Source organism: Acipenser ruthenus, chromosome 3 (genome assembly GCF_902713425.1).
Source record: "Acipenser ruthenus chromosome 3, fAciRut3.2 maternal haplotype, whole genome shotgun sequence".
Lineage (NCBI taxonomy): Eukaryota > Metazoa > Chordata > Actinopteri > Acipenseriformes > Acipenseridae > Acipenser > Acipenser ruthenus.
This window is the reverse complement of record NC_081191.1, coordinates 19094232-19112482: the sequence shown is the minus strand read 5'-3', so window position 1 is coordinate 19112482 and position 18251 is coordinate 19094232. Positions and strand designations below refer to the sequence as shown.

Here is an 18251-nt window from a genome sequence, read left to right as displayed (position 1 = left end):
GGTTTTGGATGCTAACATTAACAATAACTTGTCAATTATAGAATACATTTTGGTCACCAGGCAACCAAATTATAGCACATATGGAACATTCTTATATTGAATACCCCAGGCATATTGTCCAAATCTCCCTATATAAAAGGTATGATTAATGACTTGAGGTAAAAATGGCCTACATAGTAAAACAATACATTTGAAACAGAACAATAACATTAACTACAGTGTCACGCGTGAAGTGCTTGTATTTACCTCTTTGTGACTGGAAGGTTATGGTGTAAACAGAACCTTGGCTGATGTCTGCCTTCGTCACCTGGACTGTATCTGGCTTAACTGACCAAAGAGTATTTAAAGCTTTCTGAACTTCTTCAGCTGAGGCAGTCACTGGAATTGGGACTGTAAATGTTTAAACCAGTTTAATTACATTCAACCCTTTGAATTACATTTCCCTAATAAAACTGTACATGCAGATCTACAAAGGGATGGAGCATTTTTATGCTTGTTCTATCCCTTTCTCTTAATATTGTTGTTCCCCTAATTAGTCTTCACTTCATTCAAAAATAATACCTATTAAACATGTACCACATAGCCTTGAAGGTCTACAAAACAAGGCTTGGGTGGGCTCACTGAATGTTACCACTCTTGACAGTCACTATTGCAGACTTTGGTACTAAATGGTTAACATTTGAGGTTCCACTGCCCTAGTGGGAAGGACTGTATGTATTCTGAGATGATTAGGCATTTAATAAATGAGAGACGCCACCATGTTCTTATCACAGCTGTGCAAAAAACATCCTCTGTCTTTTGTATTTTAAAACTTGTATAACAAGACCTGCAAATTATTTCATATTATACCTGTTCTTTCAGAATTGTAGACAAGTTGGTAATTCATGGACACACAATTGCCTGCATCAAAGCAGGAGCTTTTTACAGTGATTCTTTGAGTTTCATTTACTGGGCTTCCTGTTGTCCAGTTCTCAAAGCTCAGAACCTAAAAAAAGGAAATAAAAACATTCATAGAGAAATTAATCAAATTGTTCACAACTAATAAAAGGCTGTCATTTTACCTCAGGTTTTTAGTGACACTGACAAGCTAGCACTCTTTTTATGACATCAAAAACCCTTGAAGGAAATACAGTCTTATTATGAACACGCTGGCTGTACATTATTCTTAGTTATTTTGTTTTACAATAATTTGCCATTAAAAAAAAAAAAAGAACATGTATGGGAGATATATACTATAGCTTTGCTACATTTTCAGAACTAAGGTCCATCAATAATAGATCTGCTTATGTTCCCTACACAGTGGTAATGTAGCATTGATAAGCTACTAACCTGCTTTTCCTCTAAAACATTATACGTTGTCTTGATGATCTGGACCTCTTTGATTGCATTAGATGTTTGCTCTGTCGAGAAGATGCTCTTCTCTTTAAACATACCCACATCTACAGAGGCAGCACCACCATACTCCATTAGCAGTATTTCAATATAATACCTGTTTGTACACAAAAAGTAGCACTTATTTTCAGCAGTAAGAAAAGAATACGTACAAGCCCCTAAATTAAATATCTGAGTTGTTTATTTCTAGTTTATAGGGCATGTTTTTCCTCTCTAATTTTTTATTTTTTTTGCAAATTACGATTTGAGGTAAAGAAATGTAAGACTAGCCCATTGGCTTTTTTTCTTCCTTTCTCTTAAATCCTGCTGTACTCTTTGTGAAATAAAACTTTACATTAAATCCTTTTACAGCTGGTCCTTACATTTACAAAAAATATTGTAATCTCATAGAAATTTACAGAAAGTAATGTTATGGATTTTTTTAACACTATACCTCAATTAAGGAAGTAGTAAATAATGTCTATAAAACAATTCATCAAATTTATTTGATTCAGAAAATAACATATTACGTAAAAATAATAATAAAAAAAAAAAACATACGCTTTGCCTTTCATAAGAGGAAGAATGCCTGATTGCTGAGAAGTGTCATAGTCAGCAATCCTTACCTGAAACAGGTTAGATAACAAGATGCATGAAGGGTCATCATCACACACATTTTTTCCAGTAACAAAAGGAGCAAATGTTTAAAATACACACTGATGCTTACAATATATTACGATATATATTCTGGTTTTTGATGGTTAGGTTTTTGATGGTTAGGTTAAACAGTGCATTGATCCACAATAAAAAAAGGTTTCGTGAACAGAAAATTTGATTTAATATGTCTCTATAGTCTACATATTAAAAATATGAGTTTTCATATTTTTTAATACATTTAAATGCTTCCGGAACAAGTGAAAACTGCCTAGATGTGGCACTAAAACAATGACAAACTGTAGCACACGATTACTCCGTCTCTATAGTCTATATGATTTGTGTGTGCATATGATTTTGTCAACCGCAAATAGTAATTTATTTCAAAAGAAAATATTTACGCAATACACCACTTTAAGAAATAGGATAAATATTTTTTCTAGCATAAGGTGTACGCTACATAAAATCATAGACCACAATGTAAACAAATGTTTTAGCTTGTTTGCGAGGAACAAAAAACACTACAATCTAATGAAATAAAAATAAAATTTACTTTCATGTCTGACTAATAATCTCCATAATAATGAACTAAAATGATGTAATATGTATTAAAAAACAATGGCTATTTCAAAGTGCTTTTTAAAATAAAACAAATAATTTTACAGTAGTGATATATCAGTGCTTGAATTTCTTGTCAAACTGGATACATCGTTGCAGAGCTCCGCACGTCAAACTGGTCTGTGCAAAACACAGTTTCTTCAGGGGATCTTTTTTTGGTGCATCAGGAAATTACGTCAGAGGAAAAAACTGCAGTTTACTGTAAAGTTTGTTATGCATAGCATAAGAAAACTGGAGAGATATATAATGATTTTAATGTTCAAAACGGCAAGTAAGAGACTAAACACTACATCCAAGAAAAGGTGAAACAAAGATAAGCAAAACCAAACTAAACTTTTATACATGTCAATATTTACTTTACTGCAAACTGCTATTGCTTATTACCTTGTCTTTGGGATGACCAGTATTGCTGAAATATAGAGCATAGCAATCGTCCCCTTTGATATAGAATTGGTATTTGTCAGTTTCTGTTGGGATCATGAAGCCACTGAATCGGGCCACAAAATTATCCCATTTGACTGGCCAGGTATATGACGCGGAATCTACCCAGGTGACATTATACCCAGGATTTGATTCAGTGTACGCCAGAATCTCATCCAATTGCTTGGGGCTACTGTTATTCCAGGTCTCAAGTTTCAGACCTCTACCACCTAAACAAAATAATGTAAAGGTTAAACACATCCAGTCCAATGCCACTCTTGCTACTAATAGTCTTTCATTGTAATCGGTTTATTCAGTTTTCAATGGTATTTTCTATTTTATAAGGATATCAAAACCAGGTTAATGGTACTATAGTACTAGCTTTTCGGCACAAATACACCAGTATACATGGAACATTAAAGTGACCAATAGAGACCAGAAGACTAATATCAAAGATAAATAATAATACAAAATAGTTTATTGATTTATAAACCCAAATTCTTGCCTTTCTCCCCATTTCTCTGAATTTTCCCATTCATTGTTGAAGAGCAGGTCCCAAAATATAGGTGGGGGTCTCAATTTACAATGGCTGTAAACTGTGCTACCATTCAACAAGCTGAAGCATTAAGGACAGTTAAACATAAGTCGTGATCTTGAAATAACAGTTTAAATAGTGTATCCAAGGCCAGGACATTAATCAGCTAAATAAATATTTATGCTAAAATGTGGGACATGAGCAAAGATTAACAAGACAAAAAAAATCCTTTACCTGGAAAAACAGTAATGTTACTTGTCAGGTATGCTGGGGCTCTGCAGGTGACTTTGTTATTGGATAAAGATAGAACCGGACAATTCTGACCTGTGGAAAAAAAGAAAAAAATCAACATAGTACTCATTAGCAAACTACAGGCTAGATTTTCAAAGCATTTATCTCCAAATCGTAATTTGTTCGGATAGTAAAAACACACCTAATAAAGATAACAAAGCATAAAGAGCAACTCAGACATTTAATTCAGTGGTTCAAACTCACTCATATGGTGAAATAGTGTTTGGATTATTGTGGAAAAGGTGAGGAACCAAAACATTTCTATCAAAAGAAAAAGTCAATGTAAATTAGAGGTAAGACAATTTATTGGAGGGCTTGTTTTAAGGTGGTTTATGTATGTTTTGAGTTTTGCACATTTCGATTTTGGTTGTGTTTTTGCTGAGCACTTTTATAGATTGATTTATTAGTATTGTTTTGTTTGTTGGTTTTATTTAAGCACTAATTAATTCATAGTGTTATTTGCTTGGTCTGGGCTGACCTGGTGGACTGGACGGGTGGGTTCAAGGTGTCTATGTGCCCTTGGTGTTCCCTTCCTCGGTGCTCCAGCCCTGACTTGTTTGTGTTTTCTTTTTATGTGCTGCTGTGTTACAACTGTTTTATTCTTCGCTGTGTTGGTTATTTTAGCTTATCTGTGTTATGCCTTGTGTGTTATAATAAAATATCGTGCTCGTAGAGAGCACTAAATTACCTTTGTGTCTCTGACTTTTCATTCAATTGAGAAAACTTGTGCAGGGGGAAAATTTAGTTCTATCATAGAGGTCCCAGTACTCTTAATATCATTTGTGTGGCGTAGTCATAATTCATGATGCAATCTCTCTTCCAGGATGTCTCACAGCAATAAGCCGTGGGGCGATCAAATCAGTCTTTCTGAGCCTTGTCATTGGCTAGGCACGTGCAATAAAAAATGTCTAAACCTACATGCCACTTTTGGTGATACACTTCAAAAAGGAGACCCATCTGCCGGCGTTTATTTTGAAGTAGAACAGGACTAGCTTGAGAGGATGTACATACACCACAATACATCACTTTGATTTATTTAATCACCATATAGGGCAGCAGTGTGGAGTAGTGGTTAGGGCTCTGGACTCTTGACCGGAGGGTTGTGGGTTCAATCCCCAGTGGGGGACACTGCTGTTGTACCCTTGAGCAAGGTACTTTACCTAGATTGCTCCAGTAAAAACCCAACTGTAAAAATGGGTAATTGTATGTAAAATAATGTGATATCTGTATAGTGTGAAATAATGTATAATGTGATATCTTGTAACAATTGTAAGTCGCCCTGGATAAGGGCGTCTGCTAAGAAATAAATAATAATAATAATAATATAGTTAGTTTTTCTATAGACTTCTTTTGTTGTTAATTTGCTGTTCGTGGTTATATTATTATTTATTTCTTAGCCAACACCCTTATCCAGGGTGACTTACAATTGTTACAAGATATCACATTATTTTTACATACAATTACCCATTTATACAGTTGGGTTTTTACTGGAGCAATCTAGGTAAAGTACCTTGCTCAAGGGTACATCAGCAGTGTCCCCCACCTGGGATTGAACCCACGGCCCTCCGGTCATGAGTCCAGAGCCCTAACCACTACTCCACATTCTGAATTCTATAACTTTTGTATATAAATATGATTTTCTCTTCATAATGAAAAAATATTGAGTCAGGAAATATACAGTACATTATGTTTATGTGCCAAAAATTAAATGTATTTATTTGTTTGCTTACAGTGGAGGCCACTTTTATTGCAGTACCCCAATATAGACATTATATCATTGATTTAAGGTTGCCAAACTACAAGCGTTAAAACAAAGTGCTCATATCCATGCCCATATATGGTCATTCTATTTAGGCAGGAAAGGGTTAACAATTTTTTTTTTTTTTTTATTTGTTTATTTAGAAGACGCCTTTATCCAAGGCGACTTACAGAGACTAGGGTGTGTGAACTATGCATCAGCTGCAGAGTCACTTACAATTACGTCTCACCCGAAAGACGGAGCACAAGGAGGTTAAGTGACTTGCTCAGGGTCACACAATGAGTCAGTGGCTGAGGTGGGATTTGAACCGGGGACCTCCTGGTTACAAGCCCTTTTCTTTAACCACTGAACCACACAGCCTCCACAGCTCCCAAATGAAAACTAGGTACAGTAACAGTCCCTTTATCAACACTTATGGGTAGAAACTCCCCATTATCACACACAACATGTACCTTTCTCCACATTTATTCCAAGCCTTTCTACTGTACATGTAAAACTGTAGTGACTTACGTAGGTGACTAAAGTCCTATCGCTTTGTATATATTTGTACATACCTCCGACTAGAACTTTGGCAGGACTATCTGTCTGATCAAAGTACTGCCCATTTATAGTTAGTATGGTTCCTCCCTCCATGCTTCCTTCAGATGGAGAAATGCCACTGACCTCTGAAAAAATGGTTCACATTTTATTCGTGCCATGATAACAAGTTAACAAAGCAAAGACTATCAGCAGCACTATTTAGCAGAAATATTGCAATATTTATCAAATTCAATTTTTTTGAACTAAATGTGTGTGACTGTATAACTATTCTGACTTTCTTACCTGCATAGCTCTGAAACATAGCAAGCTTATTTAAAGATGAAACAAAATATGCGTTATCAGGTAAGCTCCTGAAAAAGACACAGAAAGGATACACTTAAAATGCAACAAGAAAACACTAGCAGAATGTCAAATGCATTGCAACTTTTTTCTCATTCTAAATACATAAACAGTTGAGATGGAATGACCCTTTCGTAAATGTTTATAAATTCTTTATAAAATAACGTATTACCAATTATCACATTCAGAACAAAAAACAACTTTCCTTCTTGACTGTCACAATGATTTGTAATAAGCATTCTTAAAATATTGGACACCAGCAACCAAATACTGAGGACAGTGTCATTATTTTGTACACAATTTCTGTAGTTTCATCACCTGTCTGGGAATATCAGACAGCATTGTGAGGACTTCCGGATATAAAAAAAAAAAAAAATACCATTTAGCTTTTGACTGGTGATTCACTACAGGAAGCTCCCATATCTTTAGAGAATCAAGCAGACACATTGCAAAACCTGTTCTGTTACTAATACTGTATTTAGTTCTGCACAATCCTGTCCTATTCTTTGGACACCAACAGTGGCATGGCTATACACATTTTACTGATCTTATCATTCATAAACATACCATCGTCTATTTGAAAAGCATGATTTGCATTGCTCACATGTTTTCCGTTACATTTACAGTATGCAGAAAGGGTTCTAAAATGTTCTTGGATCACAGAATCTTAATATATAGTATTTGCAAGTGTCAGAATATGGCTTTATGTTTTCAAACCAATTGTTACTATCAAGTTGATTTATATGGGTTACCATAGGATTGACTGATAGAGATCAACTGTGTGTGGCAGTAATATGTTTGGGTTCCAGTTAGTAATAATAAATAAAATAGTAGTAACAGTAATCGTAAATGAAATCTACTTGTTATTTAACCCAGGTTGTGCTTCAGGTTCTTACAAAGAGTGGTAATATGATACATGAAAATCTTGGAGCCCTTGCTATGTATACAACATGTAAAAAAAAAAAGTCTGAGCTATGAACACTAGGGACACTGCATTAGGAAAGCTACAGGACATAGAGCTAACAAAATAATTCCAAAACTATTAAAAAAGCAGTGACTTGATAATGCTTTCTTGTTTCTGTTTTTGAGAAATATAATAATAATAATAATAATAATAATAATAATAATAATAATAATAATAATAATAATAATAATATTCCTTGCACTACGTTTTATAAAAAAATAAATAAATACTAAGCTATCTTGTGGTGATTCTTAAATAATTGTACATTACTTTTTATTTTAGTTACCCAAGGATTACATCTATTTTCATTGCTACTTGAAGTATGAAAATAAATGATGATCATTACAGTCTTATCAATCTTAACATCAATATGTGTCAGCGCAGTTCAAAGTTACTCAAGGTCACTGCATTATTTGCCCAACAGAATAGTTTGGGAAAGCCTTACCTTCCATAGTCACTATCTAGAATGAAGGTCAAATTGTGATTGCCTGTCAAAACATAAACAGAATTAATACTCACTGTGTGACATAAAATTATGACTGTATTATATCACAGTTAGAGGTCCTCAAAGTGGTGCTCATGGGCTAATTCGTGCTCGCTAAGCCAGTCCATCGTGCCCGCAGCAGCTGTTCTTAAATGATGGGTCGTGAACACATTTCTGGCAGGTCATAGCATGGGAAAATAAATAAAGCTTTAAACACGTGCTCTAAGAAAAGCTTCACAACAGTGTTGACAATGCTGCTCGCTTATGCTGTGCTTGTACGTACTCGACATTTTTTTTTTTTTCTTGAAGGGCCTCTGCTATACGATCAACCAATTGAATATCTGCATTTTCTCTGCGGTAGCCCAATCATAAATTAGCTAGGACATAAACTGTGTCTGTTTCAGTTGCAGGTACTGACAGTAAGTGTAACAAATAGGAGAGTCAAATATCTGCCAATGGTTTTTCTCAGCTGTCCAATCATAAGCAAGTAGAGGCCGTTCACAGTATTCTGTATGAAAATTGAAGGCGAGTGTGTAGCCAATGGGAAAGTGAAAGATCTGACAGCTGTCAATCATTCGTGAGCAGAGGTGGGGTGTTAATATGCCGGGTAAGCACTACATTTCTCCGAATGTTGTTGAGAAAAATAATACATTTCAGTATTTAGAATTACATTTTCTCTATATATATTTTTTAATTTCACCAGACAAGAGAAACACCGTAGTAGATTTAGTTACAAATCCACTTTCTCTGAATAAATTGTACTGGAGATGAGCGATCTTTAAAACAGAGTAGTGTTGACGAATTTGCCAAATTGAAACAAAGCGAGACGCTATCTAGACTCTTTTATTTTATTTTATTCATGGTTATCTGTGTAAAGATGATATTTAAAAATATTTGCATTGCGTATTTTATATAAATTATTTAAAGAATAAGCGCAGCACGCACGGTTACTGACTGAGACTTGGCCTTATCAGAGTGAGCCAAGAATAACTCTCACTAAAACTCTTATGTATAATTTATGCCTGTGTCCAAAGTTGTTTGAGGACCACTGTTTTAGAACATTACTTAAAGATAATTGTACATACTGTAGATCTGCAACCATTCTCAAAAGGAAAACACCTACCCTTGCCGAGCCATGATGAATCAGCTTCACCTCTTGAATGGAATAAGCCAATCAAACAGAGGTGATAATTAAGTTCTGAATCTTACCTTGATTGTTTATCGGTAATTGCAGATATTACAGATTTTTTTTAAAATGAAATTATTTAAGACTACAGTTCCAAAATAATAACTTACCTGTGTGTTGTCCCTTTATAGATACTGTAGACTTCTCTTATAGTGTGGCTAATATTAAAGCTTGATATTAAAAACAACCATTTGTCACACAGTTTGACAGAAGGTACAAATACAAATTTTGGAAATATTTTTTTTATTATTTTGTTCCGTCTGGGACTAGGCTTTAGATCATCATAAAAAGACGGCACTGATTGGACAGTATAAAGGGCCTTATTTAAAATTTCAAGATTAAAAGTGATGACAGACAAATCAACCTTGAAATGAATTCTTAACACACACCCCAAACTGACAAAGTGTGAACTCAGCAATAAAAACAGAAAAGGGTCTTACCCACATAAGTTCCTGTCATTCTGCAAATCATTGTTCCCCAGTCATTATATTCTAACTGAAGCCCATACCTAATGAAAAGGTAATATTAAAGTATATAATTCAGAATAAACCAGATAAAACGTGTTTAAAAAAAAAAAAGTACAGTATATACAGTCAATCTCGTTTAGCTCGACACCCCACGAGGATGCCACTTAGTGTTGTCTTATCCAAGGTTAACCAGGGGTGCGCATGAGCTGTCTAATTTAACAGTTTAAATAGCAAATGTTAACAAATGTACATTATACAGAATTAACTCGGTGAACAAAAACCATAATAAACAACTTACAGTTTCACACAGAAGTCAAGCACTGTCGATTGTTTTGCATGCAAAAACACGCACGTGGAAGTTCTGCTTGTTATCCTGAATAACCTGAGCTTTAAAGCCAATTGAATGAGAACTCATTTTTCGCTTCTCGGTCATTGTGAACTGACACTGTAACCAGCTGCACTTGGTAGTTGCATATGAATGAACGGTCAAGACTTTTTGTTTTTTTATTTTTAATTACTTTTTGAATATTTCTATAATTGTTCTTTCACATTGAAAATGTAGACGATGTTGTGTAGATCAGTGAAACAAACTCCTACTTTAATGCATTTTGAATTGTATTTTTTAGGCAGTAGCATGTGAAAAATGTTCAAGGGTGTGGAGACTTTTTCAAGGCACTGTATACAGTACACCCTCACTATAACAAACCTGGTGGGGTCCAAGCCTTTTGTTCGTTATATCGAGAGGTTCGTTATAGCGAAAGGACAATCAAAATGAACGATAAACTGTTGGAGTAAGGTTAATGAGATGAGATTGTGAATAAAAGTAGAATTACATGTACCTGTTCGTCTCATGTATGAGGTATTCTGCCTTTGCTTTATCCTATTCATTAAATAATTAAAACGCAGTACAAAAATGCAAAAATCCCAAACTGAAGCTGAACTTTTATTCAAAATCAAGCTGACATGAATTGTTTCAAAGTGCATCAAATCTTAATCCAACATGCAAGAATCCCAAAATGATCTTTTATTCCAAACCAACCCGACATGAAAAGTTTTTGTTGTTGTTGTTGTTTGTTTTTCCTTTAATCAATTTTGCTTTGCCACATGGCTGCTGAACAAGCCAAAAAACAGAGTGCTTCTTAACAACCCATATTCACGACAGAGATATGCCTGCGTTACTCCTTTTTTCAAACGATCAGTATAGTTTTGCTGCAACAAACGTTTCCGTTTCATAACACACGCTTTTTATTAAGACAAAAGAGTTGACTTCACTGCAGAGGTGGCATCCTGTATGTTGTGTTTGTATTATCAAGTTCGTTATAGCCGAAGGTTCGTTATAATGAAGGGTGTTATAGCGAGGATGTACTGGGTGTGTGTTTGTGTGTGTGTGTGTTTCTATATATACTGTATATATAATTAGCCTTTGAATGCAATAGGAATGATTAAACTTACAGACTATCAGAATTCGGTATAAGAAGTTCACACGGCATTCCTCCAATGTAAACTCTGAAATAAAAAGAAAGATTTACTAATTATTATTACTAATAACTTACATTATCCAGTCAAATACACAATGTGAGTGTCTAATATGGCTCAGGTTTATACTCACTCATAACTAACTTTCAATTAAAATATGTTTTATTTAAACAAGAGGATCCACCACTATATATCTGAAAACTGTAAAAAATGATAATAGGAATAAAAAGTTATCATGTTTACAAGCGATTCCATCTTTAATTTAGATATCAGGATATGTAAATAAATCTTTACCAACAAGAACTAGATATTCCACTGCAAGTGGCATTTCACTTCAATTCACATCAAGATCTGCTGGGTTTTCTCTACCTACAAATGAATTTTCTGCACATAACAGACTGATGAAATGTAATTTAGATGTATTATTCCACGGGTTTGTAAGAAACCCAAGTTTAGATGCTTTACATTTTAGCTATGTTGTTATTTAACTGCAATTACCTTAAAACCCTGACATTTCTGCCAGTCAAACTGAGATCTGTAGTGCTGCCATAAACATCTGTGTAGATTTTTCCCTTAATGGTGATTAGCGTACCTGTTGAGCAACAATAATATAGAAATTCCAGAATTAGTCCATACTAATACTGGTTATTGTAAGATAATATGGTCTTAATTCTCAAAGAAAAAATAAATATTCCATATAAATTAATAAAACATTTGTTAAATTAAGTTATACATACAAGCATTTCTATAGATTTATAATTTTGAAATGTCAGACCTGGTAATCCAGTTAAAGGAGTGATGCTTGTGATAGTTGGAGTTCTATATGTGGTGGGCTGAAAAAAGGAACAATGTATGTTAAATATGTTGTCAAGGCAACAAACAAATAGCTTCATTTTAACAATATATTTTCATGGATATCAGTTTCAATGTTAGATTATTCTAGTCAATGCTCCAGTCAGACCGTTTTCAATATACAGTATAACGCTAGGTTACTTACCGTAACCCTGGTTCCCTGAAAGAGAAGACGACCACCAACATACTTATGGGATATGCCTGCCTTAGGTAGGTATTCACTGAGCTCTTTATATCAGAGCTGCCGATAGGCCCCTTCCTCGGGTGACGTCCTCGGTCCTGCCTACCGAGGGATTAAACAGTCAACCAACGGAAGCCATTTTCTCTTTTGCATCGAACCCATGAGAGCGACCGCAGCAACCTCGCTGGTTGGTGGTCGTCTTCTCTTTCAGGGAACCAGGGTTACAGTAAGTAACCTAACGTTCCCTTTCAATTCGAAGACGACCACCAAAGACATTACGTATGGGATCATGTATACCAGAGACGTCGCGAGGGAGAAGGAACGGCAGCAGATGAGGGACGCTTCAGAACCGCATAACCAAAGGGTTAGCGGTGCAAGCTTAGAACCTCAAGGACCCTCGTGCCTAATGAAGGCACGGAAGGATCTATCACATTAAGGTGATAGAACCTGCAGAAAGTATGCGGTGTAGCCCAACTAGCAGCAGTACAAATATCGGACAGCGAGGCCCCTCTGAAGAGGGCCCAAGATGTAGCCAACCCTCTGGTAGAGTGCACAGCAGCCAGCCAGGTCTACTCTACAGCAGGGGAGATTAAAACACAACCCCGGTGGAGGAATTACACGGCTGACTGGCTGTTGTTTGTTTTTTTTGTTTTCTTTTAAACTGCACTGCAGCTGAAATTCACAGCACAACGCTGGCAAAGTGGGGACTTGCTACCGAGTCAACACACAGGTGGACACGCAACAACAACAATACAAAAAATATTTATTTGTTTAGATTTCGCCCAACTGCACGTATGGCAGCTGCTGGAATCACTCAACGGCGGGGGTACAGCAAGGCCTAGCCCCGGCGGAGGAACTGTGTTCTTCCCAAGAGTGTAGGCTTGAAAAGACACACACACGCACTCCTTTAAATCAGTACTGCACAACAATGACAGACAGTAAAAAAAGGGGGGCAGGATGCTGAAGAAAGGAGTACAAAGAAGGTAGATTTTAGAGCCGCTGATTCCACGAAAGCGGCAAGCCAGCTTTCAGCACGAATGCAGGGGAACTGCAGTTGACTCAGAAAAGCTCTTTCAAAACATACTCAGTTGGTTATACACAGAGGTCTTACCTTACTGGAGGTGAGGCAAAAGAGAAAATGGCTTCCGTGGGTTGACTGTTTAATCCCTTGATAGGCAGGACCGAGGACGTCACCCCAGGAAGGGGCCTATCGGCAGCTCTGATATAAAGAGCTCAGTGAATACCTACCTAAGGCATATCCCATAAGTATGTTGGTGGCCATCTTTGAATTGAAAGGGAACAGTGTTGGTGTAGGAGTTTGGTTTAAAGAAGTGCTAGCAAAGCTTTTATAATCTATTTTTCTCACAGTCAACCAGCATTAGCAGCAGCATTACTGGTCCCTCCCTTTCTTGTGGTTTTTCTAGAACTGTGCTTTAAAAATTCTCAAAGCACACATGAAAATATCAGTAAAACGTATTGTTTGATAAATGGCACTCAGAATGATTGCAAAAAGCATTAAAAGGCGAAGCTGTTTACTCTTTAATGGAGGAGTCCATTGGGAATACTGTCACAGAAGAGCAGATTTTTGTTTTTAAATGCTAGTGTACTTTAACTTTTAAAATGTTCTTTACTCACGTAAAATGTGCACCATCCACATGTTTCAGTGACTGGCACTCCATCCACACTGACTTGGACTAAGTAGTTCTCTTGAGGCATACCTCTAAAATAAAAATGTTTAAAAACAACACTGGATCTTTACAAGATTAAGAAGAAGAAGAAGAAGAAGAAGAAGAAGAAGAAGAAGAAGAAGAAGAAGAAGAAGAAGAAATATATAAAGTAATAATGCAATTGATTATCCGACTGTTTAGGGGGATCAATAGTAGCAGTAGCTTGTAGTTGTCTTACGGCTTATGGCTTTTTTTCCTAATCTAAAATCAATAAACATGACGAGATGGAAAGACCATTGTTACAAAAAGGTTTTAAAACAAATGGTTGGTTTGTGAGCCTGTAAACTCATAATAAAAGTACTATGAGATAATGATACTGAAACCAGTCAAGAAGTTATGTGAACATGAAACTTGATGCTAAATCATTTGTTTCTGTGAAATTGTCTCATGTATTATCATTTATAAGAAAGCTACTTTTTCTGTAGCTCAGTATAGCTCTTGAGTTGCTGTCTTTTGAAATTAGCAGACAAATACCGGATAATGCATGAAAGTATTTAATAATTTAAATCAAACAGCTAAATTCAGAGATTTAGTTTTCCTAGATCAAGCTCCAGATTCAAATACACTGCAAAATTTTAAAGTTTGATTTGCCTTTTGCTTAGAATACACAGTAAAAAAAAGAATCTTCTTTGCAAGTAAGGTGTTTAAATACCTCGTATAGCATGTTATTTGGTTTTCATGGCTAGAGTCCTTTTCTACATCACAGGGGATTGATCTGGTCTGAGAAACCAACTGAACAGTATTACCAAGGTGGTCGTTTCCTTCTCCATAGTTAAATTGGTTTTTTTGAGCAAATCCTATCAGGTAAACACAAAGAAACAGCATTGCATTAGCCTTATTATTATTATTATTATTATTATTATTATTATTATTATTATTATTATTATTATTATTATTATTATTATTATTATTTGTTTATTTAGCAGACGCCTTTATCCAAGGCGACTTACAGAGACTAGGGTGTGTGAACTATGCATCAGGTGCAGAGTCACTTACAACTATGTCTCACCCAAAAGACGGAGCACAAGGAGGTTAAGTGACTTGCTCAGGGTCACACAATGAGTCAGTGGCTGAGGTGGGAGTTGAACCGGGGACCTCCTGGTTACAAGCCCATTTCTTTAACCAATTGAAAATGCTTAATAATGCACCTGTGATACAGTACATGAAAAGAAACAGCGTGCATATAATGCTCGAATTGCTAAGTTGCTATGTTTAATGTAGCTTTACAAAACAAACTAATCAATCCTTCAACCACAGAATAAAAACAGCCTAAGCGACTCATCACTTTATAGGTTTTCCCTGTATTTAGTTACAGGATAATACCAAAACTTAATGAAGATACAAAAGATAATTGTTAATATATAACCTATGACAGAGGCATTTGAATTTAAAATGCCAGATAAAATCATACATTGCCCTTTTAGTTTTTTAGTGTACATACTTTTAAATTATGAATACATACCCTGCCCTTCAATCGTCAACCGAGTTGCACCACTTATGCTTCCATATTGAGGTGTGACCTGTAGGACACGTGGGCTGCTCTGGACACCTGGAAATAAAAAATAGGGCCATCGGCCAGACACAGTTAGATCCTTGCTTTGATTAGGCCATTCCAGTTTGGATTACGGTACAGTATTTTTTTTTTATGGAAAAATACATATGAATTAAAGTCATCTCAAATTGATTTACAGATATCTTTAAATAATATGAATATCTGTAAACCATGTGTATTTTGCTAGCATGGTACACAAACTGTCATTTTTAGAGATATCTAAAAATGATTTAGAGATATCTCTAAATGAACAGAGATATCTATAAATTAATTTGAGATATCTCTAAATGATAATTTGGCTTGCCATACCATTTAGCATAGACCAGTTTTACACAGGTATCCTCCGTACAATTTTTCTTATTGAAATAGATAGGATGGACAGTGAGACACACAAGCATTTTCCCAGCCTATGAAAGCAAAATTATTTTAAAATCAACATAATTTGTCATGTACTTAACTAAAAAAAAAAACTCCTATACTGTACATAAATGCTATTGTGTTTAATGTTGTGATTTTACCAGTCCTGTCGTGGAATGGTTATAGTTACTGCGTAGTTGCACTTAGGGTAGATGAATGAAAATGAGTATACATTTTTCTAAAAGTGGAAATAATTAAATAATGAAATTGAATAATCATTTCATCAAGCGAAAACACTTAAACACATTTCACAGTTAAAATGTTATATTTATGTTTAAATTCGGAAACTGCTCTGTTGTACACTTTCATTACAATACTAGCAAACCTCTTCATCATTCCAAGTTTTTTGCAGTTTATACGGATGCTTTTTTCTCTCGAATAACCTCTGTATACCCTCCTTATGGTATATAGTTATTTCCAGTCTCAGGTGCTGGTCACATGAAAAATCACAGACCCGACTGAGCGCTTTACAGGAACAGTTCTGTGAGCGTCCTTTTTGCGGGCTTGGACGAAGGTTGCTGGCACCGCCATGCAGGTCCAGCGTGCCTTACAACGAACATTAACAGAACATAAACAACCAATCACAGAACACACACGCACGCACAAACACATCACAAACCCCTGCTCGCGCCACAGTTCTGACTGAGGTCTCAGCTGTCAATCTCACGCGCAGGAACACCCACAGAGTGTGAGCTGAACGGGGTAGTTGCTGGAGCGGACATTTTCGGCCCGCTCCTTTACAGCACTAAGAAGAACTGAGTATGTGTGGACATGCCCCCTCTGCCCTATGACTGTTGGTAAACTCTTGAACAAACAAAACAAAAATACAATATGTACGTTATCAATAGACTACATTTACTATATATTTTACACTGAAGCATGACCATGTTTTTTTTTGTTTTTTTTTAAGATACAAAATATTCTTTGCATAAACATGTAATATATATATATATATATATATATATATATATATATATATATATATATATATATATATATATATATATATATTACAATTACGACTATTTTAAAGGGGTATTATTGAGAAACATACCTGTAATGCATACTATGAGAGCGGTTAGAAGCATTATCTGTTTAGAATGCAGTTTGGGCTTCATTTTCAGAAGCCGTTTTGTGCTGGTGCCCACGCAGGTCCGAAGTTTGAAGAAACCACGCGCGACCTGAAATAAAACTAATACAAGTTTGGTGTGTTACCCACTTATAAGAATATCTGAAACACTGTGACGGCCAGTACTTCATCCCGAAGATTGTATGATCTGGCAAAACAGAATCACTTACCTACAACACCACCCTCCTTAGTTACGATTTTTTTCTTGATAAACTAATGTAAGTGAAATCAAACACTAAGGACACATTTTGTAACCCACTTGGTTACACAAAAATATGCATACATTCTTTGTTTTAAATGTGTGGTAATATAAAGTATGAAGAATTTAATTAACTTAGCAGTTTTATTTTCTTCACATTTTCAAATTTTAATAAAGTAACCGGCGAGGGGAAACATTTGTCACATAGCCTACTATCCCCTCAACGTTTATTTCCTAATTCCAAACTCCAAAGATTTTTAGTCATATGGTGCAAACAAGGGTCAAATCAAGTAATTTCCTATATAAGAAAAAGAAAGAAAAAATAAATAACCTTTATTATTATTATTATTATTAGTAGTAGTAGTAGTAGTAGTAGTAGTAGTAGTAGTAGTCGTAGTCGTCGTAGTAGTAATAATAATTTAGCAGATGCTTTTAATTGTACAACAAACACTTACCTCAGCAAGACCGTGATTTCTGTTTTTTTTCGAAGACCTTTCCTTCATTGTCTACAATTTCCTATCCTCCCATTTATATAGGTGAAACTGTAAGGGGATTTTACATATCGTATATCATGCAATTACATGGTAATGACATGTTACAGGTGAACACAACAGTTATGTTGATCCACCTGAGATGGTCCATAAATAATGTTCTGTATTGTGTGACACACACTGAAAAAAAAAAAAAAAAATTCAACCATCCGAAGATAAAAAAAGGGGATTAAAGTCAGCAATCTTCTAGCTTGTCATACACCTTCTGTCTTTTTAAGAAAAAACTTTTTCTTAAAAAAAAAAGTACTATGGGTCTATTGCTGATGGCATTTATTATTGGTGATTTATGTTTTTCTAGGTGAGCTTTCCATGGGCAAACCACAAAAATATAGTATTGCTGTATAATACATATTGCTTAATGAAATGGAATTAAATATGAACACATACAATTCCATATTAAATTCATATTACATTGTGACAAAGTGGTTTGCAGTGCACAGGTGTAGTGATGATGTGATTGTGAAATAGAAGGCAGATAACAAATGGGTTTTATTTTTGTAATCCTGGTCTGGCGACCACAAAGAATGATCCCAGGCAAT

At 35.3% G+C, this 18251-nt stretch overlaps 1 protein-coding gene across 1 annotated transcript in view; it reads right to left on the bottom strand.

Moving 5' to 3' along the window:
• pkhd1l1.1 (PKHD1 like 1, tandem duplicate 1) overlaps positions 1 to 17654 on the bottom strand; it is a 65938-nt gene extending 48284 nt beyond the window's left edge. Inside the window, exons 1-18 of the mRNA XM_059012700.1 lie at positions 17617 to 17654; positions 16888 to 17025; positions 15327 to 15413; positions 14517 to 14661; positions 13773 to 13857; positions 11880 to 11937; positions 11603 to 11696; positions 11081 to 11134; positions 9602 to 9669; positions 7937 to 7979; positions 6471 to 6538; positions 6203 to 6313; positions 3833 to 3922; positions 3028 to 3293; positions 1933 to 1997; positions 1330 to 1489; positions 850 to 985; positions 247 to 390 (exon numbers count right to left, since the gene is read on the bottom strand). Of these exons, the coding sequence (XP_058868683.1) occupies positions 247 to 390; positions 850 to 985; positions 1330 to 1489; positions 1933 to 1997; positions 3028 to 3293; positions 3833 to 3922; positions 6203 to 6313; positions 6471 to 6538; positions 7937 to 7979; positions 9602 to 9669; positions 11081 to 11134; positions 11603 to 11696; positions 11880 to 11937; positions 13773 to 13857; positions 14517 to 14661; positions 15327 to 15413; positions 16888 to 16951 (1738 nt within the window). The 5' untranslated portion in view covers positions 16952 to 17025; positions 17617 to 17654. The remainder of the gene's footprint in view (positions 1 to 246; positions 391 to 849; positions 986 to 1329; positions 1490 to 1932; positions 1998 to 3027; positions 3294 to 3832; positions 3923 to 6202; positions 6314 to 6470; positions 6539 to 7936; positions 7980 to 9601; positions 9670 to 11080; positions 11135 to 11602; positions 11697 to 11879; positions 11938 to 13772; positions 13858 to 14516; positions 14662 to 15326; positions 15414 to 16887; positions 17026 to 17616) is intronic.
• Positions 17655 to 18251: the final 597 nt, after the last annotated feature.